This window comes from Antennarius striatus, chromosome 3, assembly GCF_040054535.1.
Source record: "Antennarius striatus isolate MH-2024 chromosome 3, ASM4005453v1, whole genome shotgun sequence".
NCBI classification, from domain to species: Eukaryota; Metazoa; Chordata; class Actinopteri; order Lophiiformes; family Antennariidae; genus Antennarius; species Antennarius striatus.
The window spans coordinates 12,036,084-12,059,212 of NC_090778.1; the positions used below are offsets into that span (position 1 = coordinate 12,036,084).

Here is a 23,129-nt window from a genome sequence, read left to right on the forward strand (position 1 = left end):
AAAAGATTAAATCAAAGCTTCACTTTGCACGTTTATTAAGTTTCCTTCCAGCCTTGCTCATGTACGGAATCGACAACCAATCGATGGCGTAAACAAGGAAACATTATCAGACTGCCCAGTTGTTTCTGCTGCAGACTGTTGAGTTTATCAGTGCTCCTCCGATGAAGACGAGCTGAATCCCTACTGTGATCCCATTCTGGACAGATGATTTTGAAAAGTCTCTCCACCAGATTACAGACTCAACAGAGGTCAGGATGGCGTCGGCACCGTAATGGACGTCCTGCTGGTTTTGGTTCCTGGTGTCCAATGCTCGCAACAGGATGTTTCCAACTCTGAAAGTTACATCATCAAAAACTTCAACTTTTATTGTTCTAATAAAATGAAGAAATCACTGTTAGGGTAGTAAAGTAATCTAGAAGGAACATGCACTAGCATACATGACATCACCGTGTCTCACATTGTGTTGCAGCAAAAGCTCGGCTAGCATCAGTTGGCTATATCAGTTGGTTGGAGCTCTCTACATTAGCAGTGTAGCGTTAGCTCCATAGAACAAGATAGCTATTTATTCTTTTCATATGTTTGGTATGAAGTGTGATATTATTGTTTTATTGGAGAATTTCCATGCGTTCCCGCTGGTGACATATAACAATATAACACATGATCACATTTAGCACATCTGGATGAAGATGCTAATGAATTTTCAAAGTTAAAGTCTGAGCAAAGGGTTTTCAGTATATCGTACTGTAAATACTCAAACAAATACATTTTCCAATTAAGTTGTATTTAAGAAGTATATTAGTCTTTTAATGTAATATATTTTAATCAGCAGCATTGACAATGAGTATAGTATTACATGTTCTGTGGTTCAGTTAATAGTACAACAGGGACAGCCCCCTAGTGCCCAGATACTCAAATAGGAGGGTCTGCAAAGAAGGGTTTCAATTGTTGCCGTTCCGTCAGATGACACAATCATCTAGAGTTGTGTTGTAAACTACAAAGCCACACTATATCATCACCTTCTGGGTTACTTCTGTTTAATTCTTTACTGTAGCAACCACCACTCAAACCACACAACAGCTGTCACATAGTTAAACAGGCTATAAATGCACTGAGGTAACCAAATATTACCAATGGTGGAATGGAACCGAGAACGTATAGGCAAATTTTACTCAGGTCAACATTAGGTGCTTGAATTTGAGAATTCTCATTTTACATTGTTTTGCGTTTCAATTAATTACAATTTCATTAGGAAATAATTTACTGCTAGTCGTCTTAAATATCTGACAACTTTTGTAAGTGGCTATGTTTATGAATGGGATTTTATATAAAAACATTATCGCAATACCTCCTGTGTTTTTTGCACAAAATACATTAAACTACCAACAGCAGCATATATAAAATAATCAACTAGAACAGTAGCATAATAGATAGATAGATAGATAGATAGATAGATAGATAGATAGATAGATAGATAGATAGATAGATAGATAGATAGATAGATAGATAGATAGATAGATAGATAGATAGATACTTTATTAATCCCGGAGGAAATTGTACATATCCACTACTCAGGCATTACATAATATACTGGATAACACCAGGACAAAAACAAACACTGACATCACAGGACATACCACAAGACATACACCACACTAACAGACACATGCAGCGCTAACAGGACTCATATACTAAACTATAACTAAAATATAAACAGTATAAAATTAAAAATAATATGTACACCTGAAAGCATCAGTACTGTATAGGTAAAAAAACACAACAACATAAAAACTTGTACAACTTAAGTCAGACAGAAATACAATTAATTTTATTTCTGATGCTTATTCACTGATAAATGTCATTTAGCATGCTTGTCTGCTTAAATATTTTTGGTGTGATATTTATAGTCCTGTCAGTAAAGGATCCCAAAAGTTCTTTCATCTTAAATATTGGCACTCCAAAACATTGTTGGCCAAGTTTCTTGGATATTTATATAGTCATGCATGCCTAAAATGAATCAGAATAATGCTGATTTAAAATTAAGACACATGTCTGACATAAATGTATGCAGTATATTAGTTTAACAACACATGTAACAGTTTTGAAAAAAAAGGCTTTAAAGATTGTTTATAATTTGTATATATAACATAAATTTAATATCTTCTCATTTCTCACAAAATTCAGTGAAATTCTCCAAAAAAGTATCAGCATTGTCAAAACTGTAAGTGAGATACCATTGAAGTTTGTACTTTTTTTCCTAAATAGAACTGATTAGAAAAAACTACCGGTGAAATTTAGCATCTTTTATGTAAACTGCTTTATGTTTGAGTAAATAAATTCACACTCCTTTAGGTTATTGTGTAACTGTATACCAGTTAAGGCTGGAGCTCATTTAAAACTTCCACAACAATTTAGAATTTCATATCCACTAGTTACATTGTAGTCAACATGATAGACCTTCAACCAGCATTACTTTTGTTAGCTTTATAATGTTAAACTAGAGAAAATAGTTTTTAATTGCAGACTGTGTCTTTAATCTGGTGGAAATGGAGAGGACTACTTATTGCTACACCCAGTATTACTACTAAAAGACTCAGTGACACTGATGTTTGATGCTATCAAAAAATAATTAAAGAAAAAAATTCATCATGAATAATCCTTTAGGGGTCTATTATAAAAAGCAATTTAGTTTTTTTCATGGAGGAAAACATTTTAAATTTTATCTTAGTCACAGCACAAAAACATATTACCCAGTGCTGTCCATCTATCTGACCCCAACAACATAAACCAAGCATGAAGAGATATCATATCCATAATTATGATCAGGCCTTCAATAGGATTTATCTCCCGTGAAGGACAGGCAAAGAAATCGCTGATACCAAAGTCTTGTGAGGTGCTTTGTCCTGTCATTAATTCAATGTACAATATAATGTAGTTCATTTTCATATGATCAGGTTTCCCCAAGTCATTAAGAACAAGGGAGATGTGCAGAGTTGTGGCAACTACAGAGGAATAAATCTGATGAGCCATACAATGAAGTTATGGGAGAGAGTAGTGGAAGCTAGACTAAGGGCAGAAGTGAGCATTTGTGAGCAGCAGTATGGTTTCATGCCGAAAAAGAGTACTACAGATGCAGTATATGCTTTGAGGATGTTGATAGAGAAGTACAGAGAAGGCCAGAGGGAGCTGCATTGTGTTTTTGTAGATATGGAGAAAGCTTATGACAGGGTGCCCAGAGAGGAACTGTGGTATTGTATGAGGAAGTCTGGAGTGGCAGAGAAGTATGTTAGAGCGGTGCAGCACATGTATGAGGACTGTAAGACAGTGGTGAGGTGTGCTGTAGGTGTGACAGAGGAGTTCAAGGTGGAGGTGGGACTGCATCAGGGATCAGCTCTGAGCCCCTTCTTTTTCGCTATGGTGATGGACAGGCTGACAGACGAGGTTAGACAGGAATCTCCATGGACTATGATGTTTGCAGATGACATTGTGATCTGTAGTGAGAGCAGAGAACAGGTGGAGGAGAAGCTAGAGAGGTGGAGGTTTGTCCTGGAAAGGAGAGGAATGAAGGTTAGCCGCAGTAAGACAGAGTACATGTGTGTGAATGAGAGGGACCCAAGTGGAAGAGTGAGGTTACAGGGAGAAGAGATCAAGAAGGTGGAGGATTTTAAGTACTTAGGGTCAACAGTCCAGAGCAATGGAGAGTGTGGAAAAGAGGTGAAGAAGCGTGTACAGGCGGGATGGAATGGGTGGAGGAAAGTGTCAGGTGTGATGTGTGATAGAAGAGTTTCAGCTAAAATGAAAGGAAAGGTGTACAAAACTGTGGTGAGACCAGCGATGTTGTTTGGTCTAGAGACAGTGTCACTGAGGAAAAGACAGGAGACAGAGCTGGAGGTAGCAGAGATGAAGATGCTGAGGTTCTCTCTGGGAGTGACCAGGAAGGATAGGATCAGGAATGAGTACATCAGAGGGACAGCACATGTTAGAGGTTTTGGAGATAAAGGCAGAGAGGCCAGACTGAGAGGGTTTGGACATGTCAAGAGGAGAGATAGTGAATATATTGGTAGAAGGATGCTGAGTTTTGAACTGCCAGGCAGGAGGCCTAGAGGAAGACCAAAGAGGAGGTTTATGGATGTAATGAGGGAAGACATGAAGGTAGTTGGTGTGAGAGAAGAGGATTCAAAGGACAGGGCTAGATGGAGGCAACTGATTCGCTGTGGCGACCCCTGAAGGGAAAAGCCGAAAGGAAAAGAAGAAGGTTTCCCCAAGTCAAACAAGCTAAGATTTAGCTCCTTTCTCAGTTTTACATCCTATTTTTAGCCCTGTGATAAGCAGGTGATCAGTTTAAGGAGCTCAGTGTGGTTCTCAATGGTAACAATAATTGACATTACGACATAGGCCATTGTTGTTTCAGGTATCCAGGTGTTCTGTTTATATTCATTGCACGAGCATCACAAACCAGATAAAAACCTGAAACTTATAAAATTTGTCAACTTCTATCTTTTCCTAAATCCACAACAATGTACAGGTTGCAGATCAAATATGACAAAAATTAGAAAAAATAGATTCCCTGTTAGCTGCCTGCTTGAATCTAGATAGGTAATTGCTCATATTTTCCATGGCAGTCAACTTCTCTGAAGAGGATGCTTGCTTGTCAAAGCAGATGATCCAATAGGCAGATCTGCAGAAGTGGGTGCTTAGGAGCAAATGCTCAGTCATCCTATGGCAATGTCCCAACAGTATACATAGTTCTGATTTTAAAGGTGCTTTTAGAACTTGACATGTGACTTAACAGCAGCTCTACATTTCCTTAACATATAGCAGTTCATGTGGACGAGGAATTGAAACTGTACTAAGTCAAGGGAGGAAGCAGCGAATGTAATAATGTGAAATAATATTACTGTCCAGTATTTTATCCAGTATTTTACTGTACTTTGATATACCATACCTGCAAAAATGAAGTACAATAATACACTGTATATCTTGCCTGTAGTAATGCTACAAGTCAATCACTTCATGATCAAATGAATGGAAATGGTATCAAGAAAAGCAGGACAGTTTGAGTGAAAGGGAATCAGAGACCGCTGATAAAAAGCAACTGCTAACCTTTTAAAGTAGTCTGGTTCTGGAATAAGACAAAGCAGTGTTAGGAGGCATTAAAGAAACTTAAGAGGTAAAAATGTTAAACACCATTTACAAACAAATTCCCCAAATATTAAAACGGTGATAAATTGAACATACAGTATGTTCTACATTTGAAGAACAAGGACTTACATTTCATTGAATCTGCGATAACAAACAAGATAGGTCAACTAAAGTTTATCAGGTCGAGAATGAAGAACTGCTGCAGTAATAACCAGATAAAGTAGTTTTGTCAAAAAAAGCCTCTGAGCCAAATAAAGTGAGAATACTTGACCCAACTATTAACTAAACTGATTACAAAATTCAAGAGGAAGGCCCTGGACTTGTGGCATGTTAACGACTGTCATCTGACAAAAAATCTCATGACAATTCATGACCTGCAACAGCAGTTGTCTTGTTAACAGAATGAGGAGCTGAAACAGATGTATGTAACTTTAGCTGCAAGGAGTTATGTAGTAAACAAATGACTATGACTGGCAACGGTAAACTGCAACAGTTTCAAAAGGCCTGCATACTATGAACATGTGAGAAAAAAAGACAAAGCACAAATACCTCAAACTCAGCCAAGATTAAAAATTTATTTAAATGATAAAATCTGAAAGTACAAGATTTGTGATTTCATAAACCAGGTCTTTGACAACTTCATCCATGGAGGCTTTCGAAATAAAAAAGGGACCTTTCTGAAAGACAAAAAACAGAAATTAAATAATTCTGGAGAACAAGACCAAAAGTTACACCCAAGGGACTTTTTTGTCTTGGTGAAATACAGTTTTGAAATGTATTGAAAGACAACTGTAAAAGGGAAATCCTATTGCTTCATTGGACTTCAGTTGGCCCATCACATCTCCTTGACTCTAAGCTGTGACGTCCAGTTAAAGTACCTTAATTTCTGAGAGAACATTCTTATCATTTATTGATCAACTACATTTTACATATTGGTTTATGTTGTTCACCATTGCCCCTCAGTGGATATACAGTGCAGCATGATGCTGTCATGTAAAGCTGAAATAGCGTCTTGAAGAAAAGCCCACCAACAGGTCGGTCAGTGTGAGGAGATGGTTCTGAGTCACTCACTGAGATCTCTTCTAATCACTGTACTCTCTGTACAATGTGTATATAATGTACAATATTAACTACTTACTGATAAGAGGAGCCACCCTCTGTCTGTGATGTCGTATTGATCACTTTTGGCTGTTTGGGTCAGAGGTCAGGAGAGAGTGGACAGGAGACCTGCGCCCTGGTGACAGCAGCTGTGTGGCAGAAATGTACCTCCCTGCCAGGACTGCACTCGATATAACTGGACCTGGAGAAGTCACATCTATGTTTGAGAATTCTATTTAATAATTAATGTTTTGTGGAATTTAATCAAGAGTCTCATGCTCTACTGACTGAGACTAATCGACTAATCAGTCAATCTTGAGGAAAGTTGAAAACAATTATTTATGTAACCAAATAATGTGTGCCTTTTTTACCAATTGCTTAGTTAAAAAACAACAACATCTGAAACAAAAAAAAGCTTAAAAATTCAAATGAACAAAGCAGTTTTTGAAATAATAGATTTTCTCCTTGATTGACTAGGTGTGACAAAGGGCAATCTTATGTTGTGAAGTGTAAATGAGCAGTAATGAAGACTTACGCTCACTGAGGGATGTGTCGATTATTTCCCCCCTCAGCTCAGATGTCTTTGGAAAAGGCAATTCACTGTACAAAGTTTATGCATAGAAAGACATGAAAAGCGTCAAATTACATGTCCTGTAGGCTTTTACCGCACCCGAATATTGCACGGTAATAAATCACTTGGGTACAAGGTGTGATTATCTATTAGCCTCAAGGCAAGTCTTTCACAAATCAAGCTCTTAAAGACACTCACATGGTCATGTTAGGGCATGCTCCCTACCTGTTGTAGATTTTCCTTCTAAATTTGGAGACAGCTTGTACTTCTTCATCCATGTCAGCAGTCCTGTAAGTAGCAAAGTATGAAAATGATCATATCACATTTCATGAATCCACAGGCCCTTATTTATGAATTGTTTTCAAGGACATGCTTTGCTGTGCACCAAAGAAAAAAATTATTTATGCTGATGTGGATAAAAAAAACAATGACATAATCTTCAAATATACCTAAGATATAAAAAATAAGAAGTAAATTTGAGATGTAAAACAACCTCAGAGGCAACACAAATCATATATGAATTTTCAAGTTTTTAATTTTTGAACAGAAGCAGAAGCATTTATATTTGACCATAGTTGGAAGATAATTTCTGTCAATTCCTAAAATATGCTGAACAAATCACAAATTCTAAGAATCCTATTTGTAACCAAACTAGTGATCCATAAATCCCAAATGAAATTAAAATAAGACGCCTGTCGTGTGATTTCCCTGCACATAATGCCAGAACAATGATTGTTTTGTCAGAAACAGCAATGGATCAAAACTTTTGGTGAAACCAAGTTCAAGAAAGAGGTACTAAGTATTATCTGGAGGACTAAATGGTGAGCTTCCAAGGTATAGTCAAATACACAATTTGGCATGTGTCACCATGGACTTCGACAGATATGGATCTGTACCTGAGAAACCAGTAAGAAAGTCACTTACATCAAGTCCAGACCTTCAATTCCTAACCACAGTAAGTGTTTATGAATAACATCCCATATTTTACTTCTGTCCAGTGTATACAAACAATGCTTAACAAAGGAGGGGCTTAACACATTTTTGAATTACACAAGTCAAAATCATTAATAGATTTAAGAAAAGCAGTTCGGGGCACTTAATGAAAGCACTCAAGTATGGACACCACCCTCCCCACTCCAATGACTTCTCGCTCATTTAGAGTCATGGTTTTCACAGATGTGACTGAAGCTAACCTAAGAGCAAAACTAATCCTTCTAGTGTGTGGGAACGCAGCCAGACGTACAGTTTGGTTCTGTGAATGTTCTCCGGAGCGGACCTCCTTCTGTGGAAGCTGCTGATTGTGGCGTTGTTGTCCAACTGTGGTCTGTGCCCATTCTCTGAAATCACCGCTTGCAACTCTTTGACCAGAGACTTGAGCTCTCGGGTGGGGCTCTCCTGCTGCCTCTTTGGCTTTAACAGCTCAAGAAAAGGGGCAAAAGACAACATAAATACACTGCTGTGAAAAAGAAGGAAGGTGAGATGTCCATATTTCAAGTAGCTTATCTGATAGGTTAGCAAATGAGCAGACAATCCGAGGAAAATAGAAGAATCCAAAGAGATCAATTTGTTGGTTTTCTCATTAGCAAGTACATAACTATAAGAAATTTTGTGTCAGTGTCGGATTGATCTAGCTTCAGCATTTCTCTCATTTCCACAGAAATGTATTGACATCTGTATTTTATTTAAGGACTGTGCCTGTGCAGCAAAATAAACTATCATTCACAGCTGCCCTTGATGGGCTTCAACTGTAGAAGATAAAAAAGATAAGAAGTTCCTGACTGTACCATGTTCCAGGTGTTGGAGGTATGCTGGATGGAGTGTGGATCAATGAGTGCAGATGGGGACACGAAGGTTAGTTCATGCAAAGGCACGTTCAAAACTGTGTGCATATTTTGACCTTGGATTTCCTGAAGTGAAGATAATGTAGGCTATAAATCAGGAGTTGTTAAGTTGTTGTTAAAGTTTGTCTAGACATTACTATCAGATTTGAAAAAGATAAAGAAGCCATGGTGCCTAGCACAAAGCAGCTAAATAAATAATATTTTCACACAAATAGACAAACTGGGATGTCTACGAGGTCAGTAAGCCTCATTCGTTTTAAATAAGATGTGTGAATTCAGCTCTACCTTCAAATCCAGGGCATGTCGGAGTTTCATACGGTAAAAGTCCTGCTCCTGCAGCTGGATGAAATCTTGACAGTCTGCAAAACTCTCTGACATCTTGAGGAAGGTATGTAAGACATGAAACAATAACACAAACAGCAGAACAGGACTGACAAGGTTCTGTTTTGTCCGACTATATAAATGTAAATGTTTATTTTTTTGCAGAGAGCTAACTGGGGAAAGGTAACCCAAAACCTTTGAGACAGTTGATGATCATGAACATTTTCAATAGCTGTTTGTTCTTGTTTTGTTTCAAAACAGAGTATATATTTCATTTATGACTATTGCTCTATTTCTTCGTTCCTTATTCTTTTACAGAAAGTGTTGTTCACTCTTGACTTGACTGTGAATGGCCTATATAATGTAGTGGTGATATGATGACTGGAATAACGGCCAACTGAGTGTTACCTTGTGAAGGATCGTATCCAGCTGGCCAATTCGGGCTCTCAGCTGTTTATCTTTGGAGTGGAGGGCCTCCAGCTCATTGCTAAGCTGTCTCTTCTCCTCTCTAACAAAAGCAAGTTCCTCGAGCTGATGCTGGTACTGTAGGTTCTGATGGAGCTTCTCCTGGACAGAACACGAAAGTTGACAAAGAAATAAAATAAATGCTGCTGACGTGTGAAAATCAATTCAATCTATATTTGCTGGTTAGGGTCATCTTTATAGATCAAATTGAAACAACCTAAACAAAAAATTGTCTACTTAAATAAAATGATAGTATATAATAATAATATATAATGATAGCTACTCTGCTTCAATGTTTAATAAAAATGATCTAAGTGATATCAGTGATGAAAAGTAACTGCTTGCTGTTTTCAGTTCTCGTCGAGTCAAAAAACAGCTTTCATTTAAAATATTTTAAGAGCGAAATTTTAAATTATATGTGAGAAACATTATGATTTACATAAGGTCGAAAAAACCCCAGAACATTTTAGAGCCATAAAATATTTATTCAAAAATTTATTAAATAAATTCTGAAAATTTTTAATTAGGTAGTGTATGTTTACTGGTACATTCAATTCAAACACTGATTTGAGTGACAGATGGTACACATACTTCATAAACTTAATGTCAAAACAAATAGGTCTTAACTACCAGGTTACACAGACACTGGCACATTTAGCTTTTCACCTGGTACAGTTTGTTCATCGTCTCCTCTAAATGCTGGATTTTGCCCTGTAAGCAGTCGATCTGCTCTCTTCTGGCAGTGATCTTCTCCTGCATGCTCCTGGCTGCTTGGAGGCCTGAAAGGGAAGGGAAACCACACAAAGACAGATATGCAGAAAGGGTTAGAGGGCAGGGAGTTAATCAAAACCTTGCATATTTCATGTAAAGAAGTTCTTGATTATAATGTCAAATAATAACTCTCACACTGGAATTTAGCAGGAGGAGGAGAATATTTAGTAGCTGAACTTACACTGAACCATACTGATAAACTGGTTTTTGAAAATTGGCTTCACTCCGAGATTTCATTAAGATTCCAATAAATAAACGTATCCGACACTTGATCACAAACTAAATGAGACTCCTCTGATGTTTCTTTGTACATGAGGTCTTTCAATTAAGTTTCAGTTTAATTCAATAAACCATGTCCATCGGCTCCTTCCCAGGTCCTCAGGGTCCTCCTGACCTGGTCCAGCTCATCATGGACATTCCTGAGCTGACTCTGAAGCTGCAGCACCACACCCTCCTGATCCTCCTTCTTACAGCTGTGGAGCTGTTGCAGCTGCATGTGCTCATCTGAAATCGGGCCCGTACAAACACATACATTATATCCACTGAGAGGAATACACTTTCAATCATACACAACAAAAGGGCTAGGTTGACAATGAAAACATACCAAACATATGTCTCTTTTTAAACACAGCATGACAAGACGATCATTTGCCTGTGAGAGCAGAAATCTTTCTAGGAACAGCACAGCACATGACTGGTGAATGCACAGTTTAGTAGTTTGCTGCTTGCTCAAACAGGGAATATAAAAAATAGACACAAGCTTCATTATTTACATAAGTTCCAGACTGATTTTAAAATATCAACTTGGATTACTCAGTATGCATACACTTTTACCATTATGTGGTATGTACTGAGAGCTGTGATGATATTCCCTCCATGGACCCCATACTGTATGTAGGGTATTCAAATTGAGATTGTCCTTGTTAGCTGTTGGTGAGTTAATTGAAAAAATAATTAATGCCGCGCTGATAAAGAAAGGTTGTAACTAATGCCATGAAGCTGTGGGCATGACCACATTTGAAATAAAAACTACCCATACACTTGTATTTCCACAACGATGAGTTTGTCCATGAATTGATATATTCTGCTAAATATTAGTTGATTCATAAAAAGAGAAGGTCTACCTACTTTTGAGATTGAGTAACTCGATGCGCTGGAGCTCCAGCTGGATGGTGAGCTGCTGCTTCTCTAGACTTTCCTCTTTGAGAAGCTGAGTTTGTTCAGCCACAGAGGCTTGTAGCCGCTGCTTCTCATGCTCCACAACAACCAGGTCTGACTTGTGTTGGTCTAAATTCGCCTAATCAGCAAATGGCACAGAAAGGGGAAAAAAGACAATTGGGAGGACAGTGAGCCCGGGTCCAAACAATTTACCTTAATGCTCTCATGATAACTCAGATAAGTTTTCAGCCTCCTGACTCTGAGCTGTTGATTCTCCATCTTTTGCTGGTCTAGCTGGTTGCTGAGGAGGCTGTTCTCCTGGCGAAGTTTGTCAATGGTGAGGCTATGCTGCTCCATCATCTGGGTGCTGCTCTCCATCTGCGACCTTAAAATATTTATCACTTTCTCACAGTCATCCAGCTTATGCTTCAGTGTCTCTCCATCTGCATGTAGGGTCTGGCATCTCCTCTCAGCCTCTTCCAACATGGTAAGATGCTAGAAAAATAAAAGAGCTTGAAGTTGTATGAACCTTGAAAACAGACAGGTAACAACATTATATTTAATCTAAACATAATATGTCATGTATGATCCCTTCTAGAAGGGTTTACACACACACCCTATACTTAAATACCTGCTGAGCTTTTTGCTGCCTCAGCTGGACTTCCTGACATTTTTCCTCTAGGAGTTCTTTGAATTTTCTGCCCTCCTGGGTCCTCTGTTCCAACAGAATTTGTAGGGAGGTTTTCTCCTCCACACCTCTGTAGAGATGCTCTTCTGCCACCTCCAGCCTTCCTCTCAGGGCCTTTAGCTCCTCTTTGAGCTCACACTGCTGCCGTTTATCACAACTCTGGGAGGATAAAGAACATTTTGACAATGTCAAGAAAATTGAACAAAAGCCAAGGACCAAATGTGCGATTTACTTTTCTGATAAGTCACCAAATTTTTTGCCCAATGACGCAGATGCCCCTACTGGTAATGTAATGCACAGTAGTGAGGAAAGGTTGTATCATTTCAGTAATTAAAGCAGCAAACTCTATCCCGCAACAAGCACTTCCATCTGAGTCAGAAAACCCTGTCTGATTCCTCACGCCAGTGCTTTCAGCTCTTCACCCAGCAGAGTACACACCACCAGCTCTTGACTTTACTCCACCCTGAACAAGAGGCCCCTCAATAAATCCAAACACAATAACCTAGGAGCCTGAGATGGAAGTCTTCGATGTTAAACATCCAATTTCATATTGCCAATGAAAAGTAACTGAAGATACTTTGGGAAAAATACTGAAAGATTATGTTTTTGATGTTTCGATTGTGCTATTTTTTGTCATGTTTGTGGATTTCCTATTTCACACTGAGGTTGGATGGGAAGGCTCGACTCTCAGTCTCTACTCTCATCCCCAAAGTGTTCTATTGGGTTGCAGTCAGGACTCTGTGCAGGCCAGTCAAGTTCATTCGCACTAGACTCTGTCTTGTATATCTTTATGGACCTTGCTTTGTGCACTAGTGCACAGTCATGTTGGAACAGGAAGCGGCTAGCTTCAAACTGTTCCCACAAAGTTGGGAGCAAGGAATTGTCCAAAATGTCTTGGTTATGCAGAAGCAATTAGAATTCCCTTCACTGGAACTAAGGGACTAAGCTCAGCTCCTGAAAAACAATCACAGACCATAAACACAGACCATATGTAAGATAAATGTTGGTACTCAACAGACATAACCTTCTTATATGTTTTCATGTATAAAGTCGAGTTTCAAAATTTTCAAATAATGACCTTTTGCGAACCTGCATCTGTATAAATACATGCATCTGTACGATATGAAGGACAAGTGACAAAATGCCGGATTCACAACTATTTATTTTGCCCAACCTTAAATTGATCAAGCTGAGCGTGAAAATCTGCTGCCTGTTGTGAAGATTTCTCCTTTTCTCTACGGGCATCCACCAGCTGGGACTGAACCTGAATGAGCTGCTGCTCCAGGCAGCCAACCTGCATCACAAATCAATCACAAATCAATCAAATGAAAAGAGATCTTTGAATATTCAGTCAAATTTGGAAATATCTGCTATAATAGTAAGTCAAGAATTCATCATATTCATAATGATGTTTGGAATTTTAGATTACCCTGACAAGGCTACTTGTTGACCATTGTGTTTATCTAAATTTTACGCCACTTTGGTTTTATTGTTCTACACATGTAGTGACATGGATAAATATTAACTTTTACCAACCCCAGTGTATCAGTGTGTACAAGTGCAAAATTACTCATAACATAATTACATTCTTCTTTATCTTTATGCCTGAAGAAGGTTGACACAAGTTCACTGACCTGACACTGATGATGTAACGTCTGTCTCTCTGCAAGTTTACTGGACATATAAATTAGAGAAATTTTTTGACATGTAAATCCCCCTAAAAATCAAAATGCAACAATTTCTAATCATTTAGTAAGTGTCTGTTTATATGATCTGAAAAGTTAAACATGCACAAAACTATTTAGGAAGTAGGAACTCTTACTTGAGAAACTCCAGCTTGATACCTAAGCTGACGCTGTTATTTTTTGAGGAACACAGTTTGTCAGTCAACATTGCCATCTCCTGGCCAAGACTTGCAATCAAGTCTTCCATTCTAGAAGTGGAAACTTCTTAGTGTCAATAGGTTAGACATAGTGATCTATTTTCCGCATTTTAGTCAGTTGTTCTGTTTTAATGTCACTTAATAAGACATGAAAAATGGCACCATGATTACTGAAAAGGACGATAAACATAAAATGAACACACTGACAAGCAAGAACTTCAACAGACTGTAAATACGCTTGTGGTTCATTGCGTGCAACACCCACTTGATTTACTAGTTAGGAAATACTCGATAACTGAGGGAGGTGACAGATGAGACCTCATGACATTTTATTCATACAGTCACATACTTTTTAAGCTGTGGCTTTTACGGAATGAGAGAAAATCTGCCCCAAAAAAGGCAAAAAAAGTGTAATGTATGAAATACATAGAAACGCTGAACGGATACAGAAACATCTTTTGAAATGATTAATTTCAGTTTATATTAATGTGATGCTCAATAAAAAATATGAATGATTTAGTGTTTAAATAAATACTAGCTAACAAGTCCAAGATGATATCTCCAACGTCATTTTTATAAGGAGTTTCCATCATTTACAAAATAATATAGCATCATCATATAGTAGCAAATAGTCAAAAAGCAAACCAGTGAATACCTTGCATTTGTGCTTGCAAAATAGCTAATTTTTTCACAATATTTGCTGCGAGACATTCTGCCAACTAACAGTTGAAGCAAACATCAGCTAATCATTGAAGCTGTATTACATTACCTGTCTTTTAGTTCATTGAACCCACAGTATTCCTCATTCCTCTGATGTTCTGCTGACTGCTGTAAAACAGACAAAATGAAAATCAGGCCTAATTGTCTGAAAAAGATAAATCTAAGTATACAATATTTTGAACTTGATTGGTAAATGTTTCTACTCTTCTTCTTCTCCTTTCGGCTTTTCCGTTCAGGGGTCGCCACAGCGAATCAGTTGCCTCCATCTAACCCTGTTTTCTGCATCCTCTTCTCTCACACCAACTACCTTCATGTCCTTTTTCGCTACATCCATAAACCTCCTCTTTGGTCTTCCTCTAGGCCTCCTGCTTGGCAGTTCAAAACTCAGCATCCTTCTACCAATATATTCACTATCTCCTCTGGACATGTCCAAACCATCTCAGTCTGGCCTATCTGACTTTATCTCCAAAACCTCTAACATGTCCTGTCCCTCTGATGTACTCATTCCTGATCTTATCCATCCTTGTCACTCCCAAAGAGAACCTCAGCATCTTCATCTCTGCTACCTCCAGCTCTGTCTCCTGTCTTTTGCTCAGTGACACTAGATCAAACAACATCACTTGTCTCACCAGTTTTGTACACCTTTCCTAGCTGAAAGGTGTACAAAACTAGCTGAAACTCTTCTATCACACAAGACCAGAAGAACTCAGCTGGAGGCAGAAACCACTGAGTACATCTACAGAAAAGGCACAAGACAGATGGGTGAGGAATCTATCAGACAGAGAACTCACCCAACCAGAGAAGGATGTCCTCACCAAAGGATTGAACTTCGCTATCACCCCACAGCATGTACCGGTAGTGGACCTCATTACCGCCACGGAATCAGCAATCAAAAAGAATAACCTTTCCGCAACAGAAGCAGAGGGACTAAGGCTAAAAGTAACAGCAGCCCTTTCTGAAGCGAAGGTCCCCCTTCCAACCAACGGAAGGCAGTGACGACGCTGAGTAAGGACCAAAACATCACCATCCTTCCAGCAGACAAAGGAAGATGCACGGTAATCCTCAACACAACGGATTACCATAGCAAGGTTATGTCCCTACTCAGCAACAGCACGACCTATGAGACCCTGAAGCGCGACCCAACCAGCAGCTACAAAAAGAAGGTTGTGGACTGCCTACAGGAGCTACAGAAGGAGGAAACTTTAAACCGCCTGCTCTACTTTCGCCTGTACCCTGGGGAGGCTATACCATGCATATATTGCGTCCCCAAAATTCATAAAGAAGGAACCCCACTCAGACCCATCGTCAGCAGCATCAATTCTGTCACTTAGAAAATTGCCAAGCATGTTGCAACCATCTTGGCCCTGCTAGTGGGTAACAACCCCTATCATATAGAAAATTCCATGGACTTTGTGGAAAAGGTGAGAGGACTGAGATTGGATACAGATGGGACCATGGTATCCTACGATGTCACCTCCCTGTTCACATGTGTCCCCACAACGGAGGCTGTGGAAGCGGTGAGACAACGGCTTTCACAGGTCACCACCCTCAGCGACAGGACAAACCTCAACCCTGACCAGATCTGCAAACTTTTGGACCTCTGCCTCAGCACAACTTACTTCCAGTACAGAGGGAACTTCTATAGGCAGAAACACGGATGTGCCATGGGCTCGCCGGTATCTCCTATCGTGGCCAATTTGTACATGGAAGAGGTGGAACACAAGGCCCTTACCTCGTTCAACGGAACACCACCAAGCCAATGGTTCCGGTACGTGGACGACACATGGGTTAAGGTAAAAATCCACGAGGTGCAACCTTTCACCGAACACATCAACTCGGTGGACAGCAACATCAAGTTTACCAGAGAGGATGTAAAGGACAACAGTTTGCCCATTTTGGATTGCAAGGTCGGCATAAAAGATGACAGAAGTCTGTATGTTGGGGTATATAGGACACCAACACACACGGACCACCCACCACCCACTGGAGCACAAGCTGGGCGTCATCAGGACCCTGCAAGACAGGGCTGATAAACTACCAACCAGTACTCAAGACCAGGTGAAAGAACACCAACACCTGAAAGGGGCACTAAAAATGTGTGGATATCCTGACTGGACCTTCGTGAAAGCTCACACAAGATCCAGAAAGGAGAACAACCCAGTGAGGACGGAAGAGAGCAAGCGCAATGGTATAGTGATCCCGTATGTGTCTGGAGTGTCTGAAAAGCTGAGGAGGATCTTTAACAAACACAAGGTCCCTGTGTATTTTAAGCCGGGAAACACCCTCCAACAACGACTGGTCCACCCAAAAGACCCCACACCACACAGTCAGAAGAGTAATCTGGTGTATGCAGTTAAATGCAGCGAGGAATGCTCAGATGTCTACATAGGGGAAACCAAACAACAACTACACAGACGTATGGCTCAACACAGAAGAGCCAACACATCAGGACAGGACACGGCAGTCTTCCTTCACCTCAAGGAAGTGGGACACTCATTTCGGACAGATTTTCAGATCCTGGACAGGGAAGTTAAATGGTTTGAGAGAGGAGTGAAAGAGGCCATCCACGTCAAAGTGGAGAAGCCATCTCTGAATAGAGGGGGTGGTCTGTGACATCACCTTTCTCTCATTTATAATCATGTCCTTTCGAAACTCCCAAAAAGATTGTCTCAGCGGATTGACCCAGGTGATGGGTCTCATGCTAATGACCCTCATTAGCATACAATGGTGTAACTCACATCTTCACGACCCCCTTTGACACCCCCACCAACAATCATTGAAGAGCCAGACGGGTTTAATGACGGTCGTTGGAATGTGAAAAGCATTGACCACACCCCACAGGGTTTATAAGCTGGGAAATTATCAGCCATTCTCTGAACTGAAGAAGTCTCTTGGATGAGAGACGAAACGTCTTCAAGAACTTTATTAACGTCCAGTGGATTGACTCAACAGCTTTTGGATAACCATGACCTGGATGACTGAGAACCTACACAGACATCACACATCACATCTGACACTTTTCTCCAACCATTCTACCCTGCCCGTACATGCTTCTTCACCTCTTTTCCACACTCTACATTGCTCTGGACTGTTGACCCTAAGTACTTAAAATCCCCCACATTCTTGATCTCTTCTCCGTGTAACCTCACTCTTCCACTTGGGTCCCTTTTATTCACACACATGTACTCTGTCTTACTGCGGCTAACCTTCATTCCTCTCCGTTCCAGGACAAACCTCCACCTCTCTAGCTTCTCCTCCACCTGTTCCCTGCTCTCACTACAGATCACAATGTCATCTGCAAACATCATAGTCCATGAAGATTCCTGTCTAACCTCGTCTGTCAGCCTGTGCATCGCCATAGCGAACAAGAAAGGGCTCAGAGCTGATCCCTGATACAGTCCCACCTCCACCTTGAACTCCTCTGTCACACCTACAGCACGTCACCACTGTCTTAAAGTCCTCATACATGTCCTGCACTACTCTAAAATACTTCTCTGCCACTCCAGACTTCCTCATACAAAATCGCAGTTTCTCTATGGGCACTCTTGTCATAACCTTTCTCCATTAGTACAAAGACAAAACTCAGCTCCCTCTGGCCTTCTCTGTACTTCTCTATCAACATCCTCAAAGCAAATACTGAATCTGTAGTACTCTTTTTTGGCATGAAACCATACTGCAGCTCACAAATGCTCACTTCTGCCCTTAGTCTAGCTTCAACTACTCTTTCCCATAACTAATTGTATGGCTCATCAGCTTTATTCCTCTGTAGTTGCCACGGTTCTATACATCTCCCTTGTTTTTAAAAATGGGCACCAGCACATTTCTCCTCCATTCCTCAGGCATCTTCTCACTATCTAAGATCCTGTTGAACAACCCAGTCAGAAACTCTGCTGCCACTTCTCCTAGACACTTCCATACCTCCAAAGGTATATCAGGACCGAGTGCCTTTTCACTCTTCATTCTCGTCAATGCCCTCCTCACTTCATCCTGACAAATCTTTGCTACTTACTGGTCCACAACAGCCACCTCTTCTAGTCTTTGTTCTCTCTCATTTCCTCGTTCATCAAGTCTTCAAAGTACTCTTTCCATCTTCCCATCACAGTACTGGCACCTGTCAATAGACTTCCATCCCTATACTTAAATCACCCTGACCTACTGCACAGCCTTCCCATCTCTGTCTCTCTGTCTTGCCAACCTGTGTAGATCAGTCTCTCTCGTTTGGCCTTCGCTATCTCTAGTTTCACCTTACGCTGCATCTCCCTGTACTCCTGTCTACTCTCCTCAGTGCTCTCAGTGTCCCACTTCTTTTTAGCTAACCTCTTTCTCTGTATACACTCCTGTACCTCCACATTCCACCACCAAGTCTCATTATCTACTTTCCTTCCAGATGACACACCAAGTACTCTCCTACCTGTCTCCTTGATCACATTAGCTGATTAGTTGTCTGGAAAAACCTCTTGACCACCCAGAGCCTGTCTTAATTCCTTCCTAAAAGCCATGCAACATTCTAACCTTTTTCAGCTTCTACCAATTTTTCCTCTGCTCTGCCTTTGCCCTCTTCATTTTCCTCACCACCAGAGTCATCCTACACACCACCACCCTATCCTGTTTGGCCACACTCTCACCTACCACTACTTTGCAATCACTGATCCCCTTCAGATTACACCGTCTACACAAGATGTAGTCTACCTGTGTGCCCCTACTTCCATTCTTATAGGTCACCTTATGTTCCTGCCTCTTCTGGAAGAAAGTATTCACTTTAACCGTTTCCATCCTTTTTGCAAAGTCAACCACCATCTGTCCTTCTGTATTCCTCTCCTGGATACCAAACCTGCCCATCACCTCCTCATCACCTGTTTCCTGCACTAACATTTCCATTGAAGTCTGCACCAATGACAAATCTCTCACTTCTAGGTATACTCTGCATCATGTCATCAAAGTCCAACCAGAATTTCTCCTTCTCCTCCAGCTCACATCCTACCTGTGCAGCATACCCACTAACAACATTGAACATCACATCTTCAGTTTCTAGCTTCAGACTCATCAATCTGACACTCTTTTTACCTCCAAGACATTCCTAACAAACTCCTCCTTCAAGATAACTCCTACTACATTTATCTTCTTATCTACACCATGATAGAATAACTTGAACCCTGTTCCTAAATTTCTAACCTTGCTATCTTTCCACCTGGTCTCCTGTACACACAATAGGTCTACCTTCGTCCTCTGCATCATGTCAACCAACTCTCTAACTTTTCCTGTCATAGTTCCAACATTCAACGTCCCAACTCTTCAGTCCTACACTCTTGGTGTTCCTCTTCTCTCTCTTCCTACAAACACACTTTCCTCCTCTACTTCTTCGACCAACAGTAGTCCAATTTCCACCGGCACCCTGTAGGTGAACAGCACCTATGGCAGTCGTCAACCCGGGCCTCAACCAATGTGGTATGGAATTAATAGATTTGATTTGCATGTTTGATTTGGCAAAAGTTTTACGTTGGATGCCCTTCCTGACACAACACTGTATTTATCCAGGCTTGGGACCGGCACAATAAGACTCTGGCTTGCGCCCTCTTGTGGCTACATTTGGTAAATATTTCTACAACTTACCAAAAAATGTTCCTGCTGCAGCCTGTCAGTGTCATTGTCAAATTGCTCAGTTAATTGAGCTGGGAATACTTGTCTTGAGTTAATGGCAACTTTAGGGCTGGTGATGATACTATCCCCATATTGTTTATCATGAGACGACAGTGAAGAACCTATTTCCTTCACACTTTGTTCCAGTGTTTTCATTCTACTGTTAAGTGTCAACACTTGATCCTCAGTCTCCTGCAGCTTCTGGTCCTTGAGTCTTTTGATATTTTGGAGCTCCTCCAACATACACAGCATCTTTTCCATCTGATCAAGGTGTTTCCATGAATCACTCAATCTACAAGCAAAATCTATAGGTCAAAATATTTTCAAACACTTTCTTTACACAGGTACATTTGTACTCATATGGTCACCTAAGATCAGACACAATGTCCTTCTCCGTCTGGACCTGATGCAACTCAGTTTGCAGATTCATGATGGCTTTGTCAGAGTTGATCAAATCTTGTTTAGGTTGGTCATGTGTCTGTGTTGGAGAGGGAAACATTTAATTGTCATTCAGACAACATCAAAACAATATGACTATGACTATAATAAATGCATGAACCTTATTGACCTGAAAGCCAGAAAGCTGTTGCAGACAGTCATCTATTGCTGTTCCAAACACCTCCTCTTCAGGACAACTGCAATCTCTTTGAGTCACTTCCCGGTCTGAACTATTCAAATCATAGACTGAGGGTTGAGTTGCTACCTGCTGAAGGATTGGAACAATGGTGGGATCCACGGGTGAGTCATCTGTTAAACAAGCAAAAGAAATTCAAAATACTCATCAATGTTGCAGAGTTTTAGGGTTGCCAGAAAATTCCTTTCTATTGGCTTTTTCTCATCTAAAACACTTGAAATAATAGTTTTCTCTCCTATGCATGTTTCTCCTACACATCTGAAAACTGATATTTACATAAAATTTCTTCCAAAATGAAAGCTTAGAAGAACCATCATCTTTCCCATATCATTGGGCTTTCAGGCGTTACACCATAATGTGGATGTTGTGAAAAGTGAAACTTGTTACAATCTTGTTCCACAACAGTTTTCATCTTTGCGGCTCCAGCTACGTAAACAAATTGCTGGGTGACAATGATAATACTCACAGTCATTCAATCTGTGGTTGTGGCAGCTTTGTCCAGGGGGCTTGTGGATATCATATGTGTAACCAAACTTCTCCATTGTTAGTTTGGTAGCATTGTCCACTTCATTCTGAAGCCTCTGGGTTTCTCTGGTCCGCCGATCGAGCTCTTCACTGCAAAAACAATTGAAAGCAAGCCAGTCACAGACTGCAACATCCTGCGACACCCCTGAATTCAAAATTTTACCCTGACCTACTTTCATAATGGTCGCAGCAATGAATTCTATATTGTACTATCCAGTATTTGGCTTTTCACCAAAGGTTGAGGTCATGATCACATTTTTTGTACCTCTGGCTCCCTGAAAATGTTGCTTTTTGTTTTGTGATTATATCTCATCAGGTTTCAGAGATGTGTACCTAAAAAGATATAGACGTGAAAATTGACCTTGACTTAGTTTTTCAAGGTCAAAGGTTGTGATCTAATTTTCATCCCTTTGCCTCCCTGAATATAACACCTTTTGTTTCGTCTTTCTATCTTATCCGATTCCTGAGATTCATTCATTCATTTTCACTGCCCTCTTTAGCAGGGCATTTCACTTCATCCGTTTACGTGGGGAGCTGGAGTCTAACCCAGCTGTCTTGGGGCGTGAGGCCGGGGGAAACTCTGGATGTGACGCCAGTGCACCGCGGAGCCACACAAAGACAGACAAACATGCACCAACACACCCACTCCTATGGACTGGACAATTTTTAAAGGCCAATTAACCTGAAGCAAATGTTGTTTGGAGGTGGGAGGAAGCCAGAGAACCCGGAAAGAACCCACAGAGACACGGGGAGAACATGCAAACTCTGCACAGAGCGGGACTCGAACCCGGACCGCCTTGTTGTACGGCGACAGCGCTACCCACTGCACCACCGTGTCTGACATATGTGCAAAACAATGTACAAAAGTTGAAATTTGACCTTAACCTGGTTTTCTCAGGGTCATTATCTCATTTTCATCCCGTTTAACACCCGAGTAATGTGATTTCTCTTTCATCTTTCTATCTGCAACGGTTGTGAAGATATTTGGTGGACGGACGAACACACTGACAAACACTGACAATTACAATACATCACCGCTTTGCCGAATGTAAAAATGACAGACTATGGTTCATGCTTGTATTGCAGCACTACTGTCTTCAATTGAACATCAAATGGGAAAGGAGTGAGGGTACATTACTGGAGTCAGGTGACAAGATTTGCATTTTTAGTCCACATATGTGTGAAATGAAAGCAACTGAATGGTTTTACAGGGTTTACTTTTACCTCAATTCATCCAGAGTCAGTCTGTTAAATCTCAGCTCACTGCTCTCTGCAAGCAAAGTTACACAAAGACTCCAAGTTAGCGCAAACTGGCTGGGGAGATACTTCGTAAACGCAGCTCATTGTAACTTACCATTTGTTCCAGCTTCTGTCTGTGTTCGTTTTTCATGGCTAGGCGATGATCTCAATTTGAAAGTATGAGCGCCACCAATGCAGGTGAGTTGAGGAACAACCCCCGATGACATTTCTGTTCGCGTTTGTGTTCAAGCTTTGGTTCTGCTGGTCATTAACGAGCTAACGAGGTTAAACATCATATCTACACCTCAATGCGAACAGCAGCTAGCTGTTCTAATAGCCTCCGTTATCGCTAAACGTTACATTCCGTCTCTATGGAAACAGCTCCGCGACCCTTCGTCACGCGCCCAGCGCCCTTCAGGATGTAAGGCGTTTCCGTTGTG

General features: G+C 40.5%; 1 protein-coding gene and 1 pseudogene across 4 annotated transcripts; one reads left to right on the forward strand and one right to left on the reverse strand.

Moving 5' to 3' along the window:
- Window positions 1–5,700: 5,700 nt before the first annotated feature.
- Window positions 5,701–23,090, reverse strand: LOC137592635 (coiled-coil domain-containing protein 158-like). Of its 4 annotated transcripts, none has more exons than XM_068310929.1 (23): window positions 22,805–23,090; window positions 22,675–22,720; window positions 21,392–21,540; window positions 20,860–21,038; window positions 20,660–20,769; window positions 20,265–20,583; window positions 14,704–14,762; window positions 13,875–13,985; window positions 13,687–13,726; window positions 13,227–13,346; window positions 11,996–12,211; window positions 11,623–11,859; window positions 11,335–11,503; window positions 10,558–10,710; window positions 10,102–10,214; window positions 9,379–9,537; window positions 8,935–9,027; window positions 8,593–8,715; window positions 8,052–8,227; window positions 7,034–7,096; window positions 6,773–6,837; window positions 6,278–6,439; window positions 5,701–5,812 (listed from the first exon to the last, which is right to left on the reverse strand). In XM_068310929.1, the coding sequence occupies exons 1-22, from the start codon at window positions 22,914–22,916 to the stop codon at window positions 6,318–6,320; spliced, it is 2,934 nt and encodes a 977-aa protein (XP_068167030.1). In that variant the 5' UTR covers window positions 22,917–23,090; the 3' UTR covers window positions 5,701–5,812; window positions 6,278–6,317. The 4 variants fall into 4 exon arrangements, with proteins under 4 accessions (XP_068167030.1, XP_068167031.1, XP_068167029.1 ...); XM_068310930.1 differs by having other exon boundaries at window positions 5,701–5,816; window positions 8,593–8,616; window positions 22,805–23,089; XM_068310928.1 differs by having other exon boundaries at window positions 5,701–5,816; window positions 22,805–23,089.
- Window positions 14,779–17,273, forward strand: LOC137592091 (uncharacterized; annotated as a pseudogene).
- Window positions 23,091–23,129: the final 39 nt, after the last annotated feature.

Excerpts from the sequence above, each read along its gene's own strand:
- LOC137592635 (XM_068310929.1), bottom strand. The coding sequence starts at position 22,916 with ATGTCATCGGGGGTTGTTCCTCAACTCACCTGCATTGGTGGCGCTCAT. Across the intron at positions 11,860-11,995 it reads GGCAGCAAAAAGCTCAGCAG|CATCTTACCATGTTGGAAGA; the intron begins GTATTTAAGTAT and ends TTATTTTTCTAG. Across the intron at positions 6,440-6,772 it reads CGACACATCCCTCAGTGAGC|GTCCAGTTATATCGAGTGCA; the intron begins GTAAGTCTTCAT and ends TGACTTCTCCAG.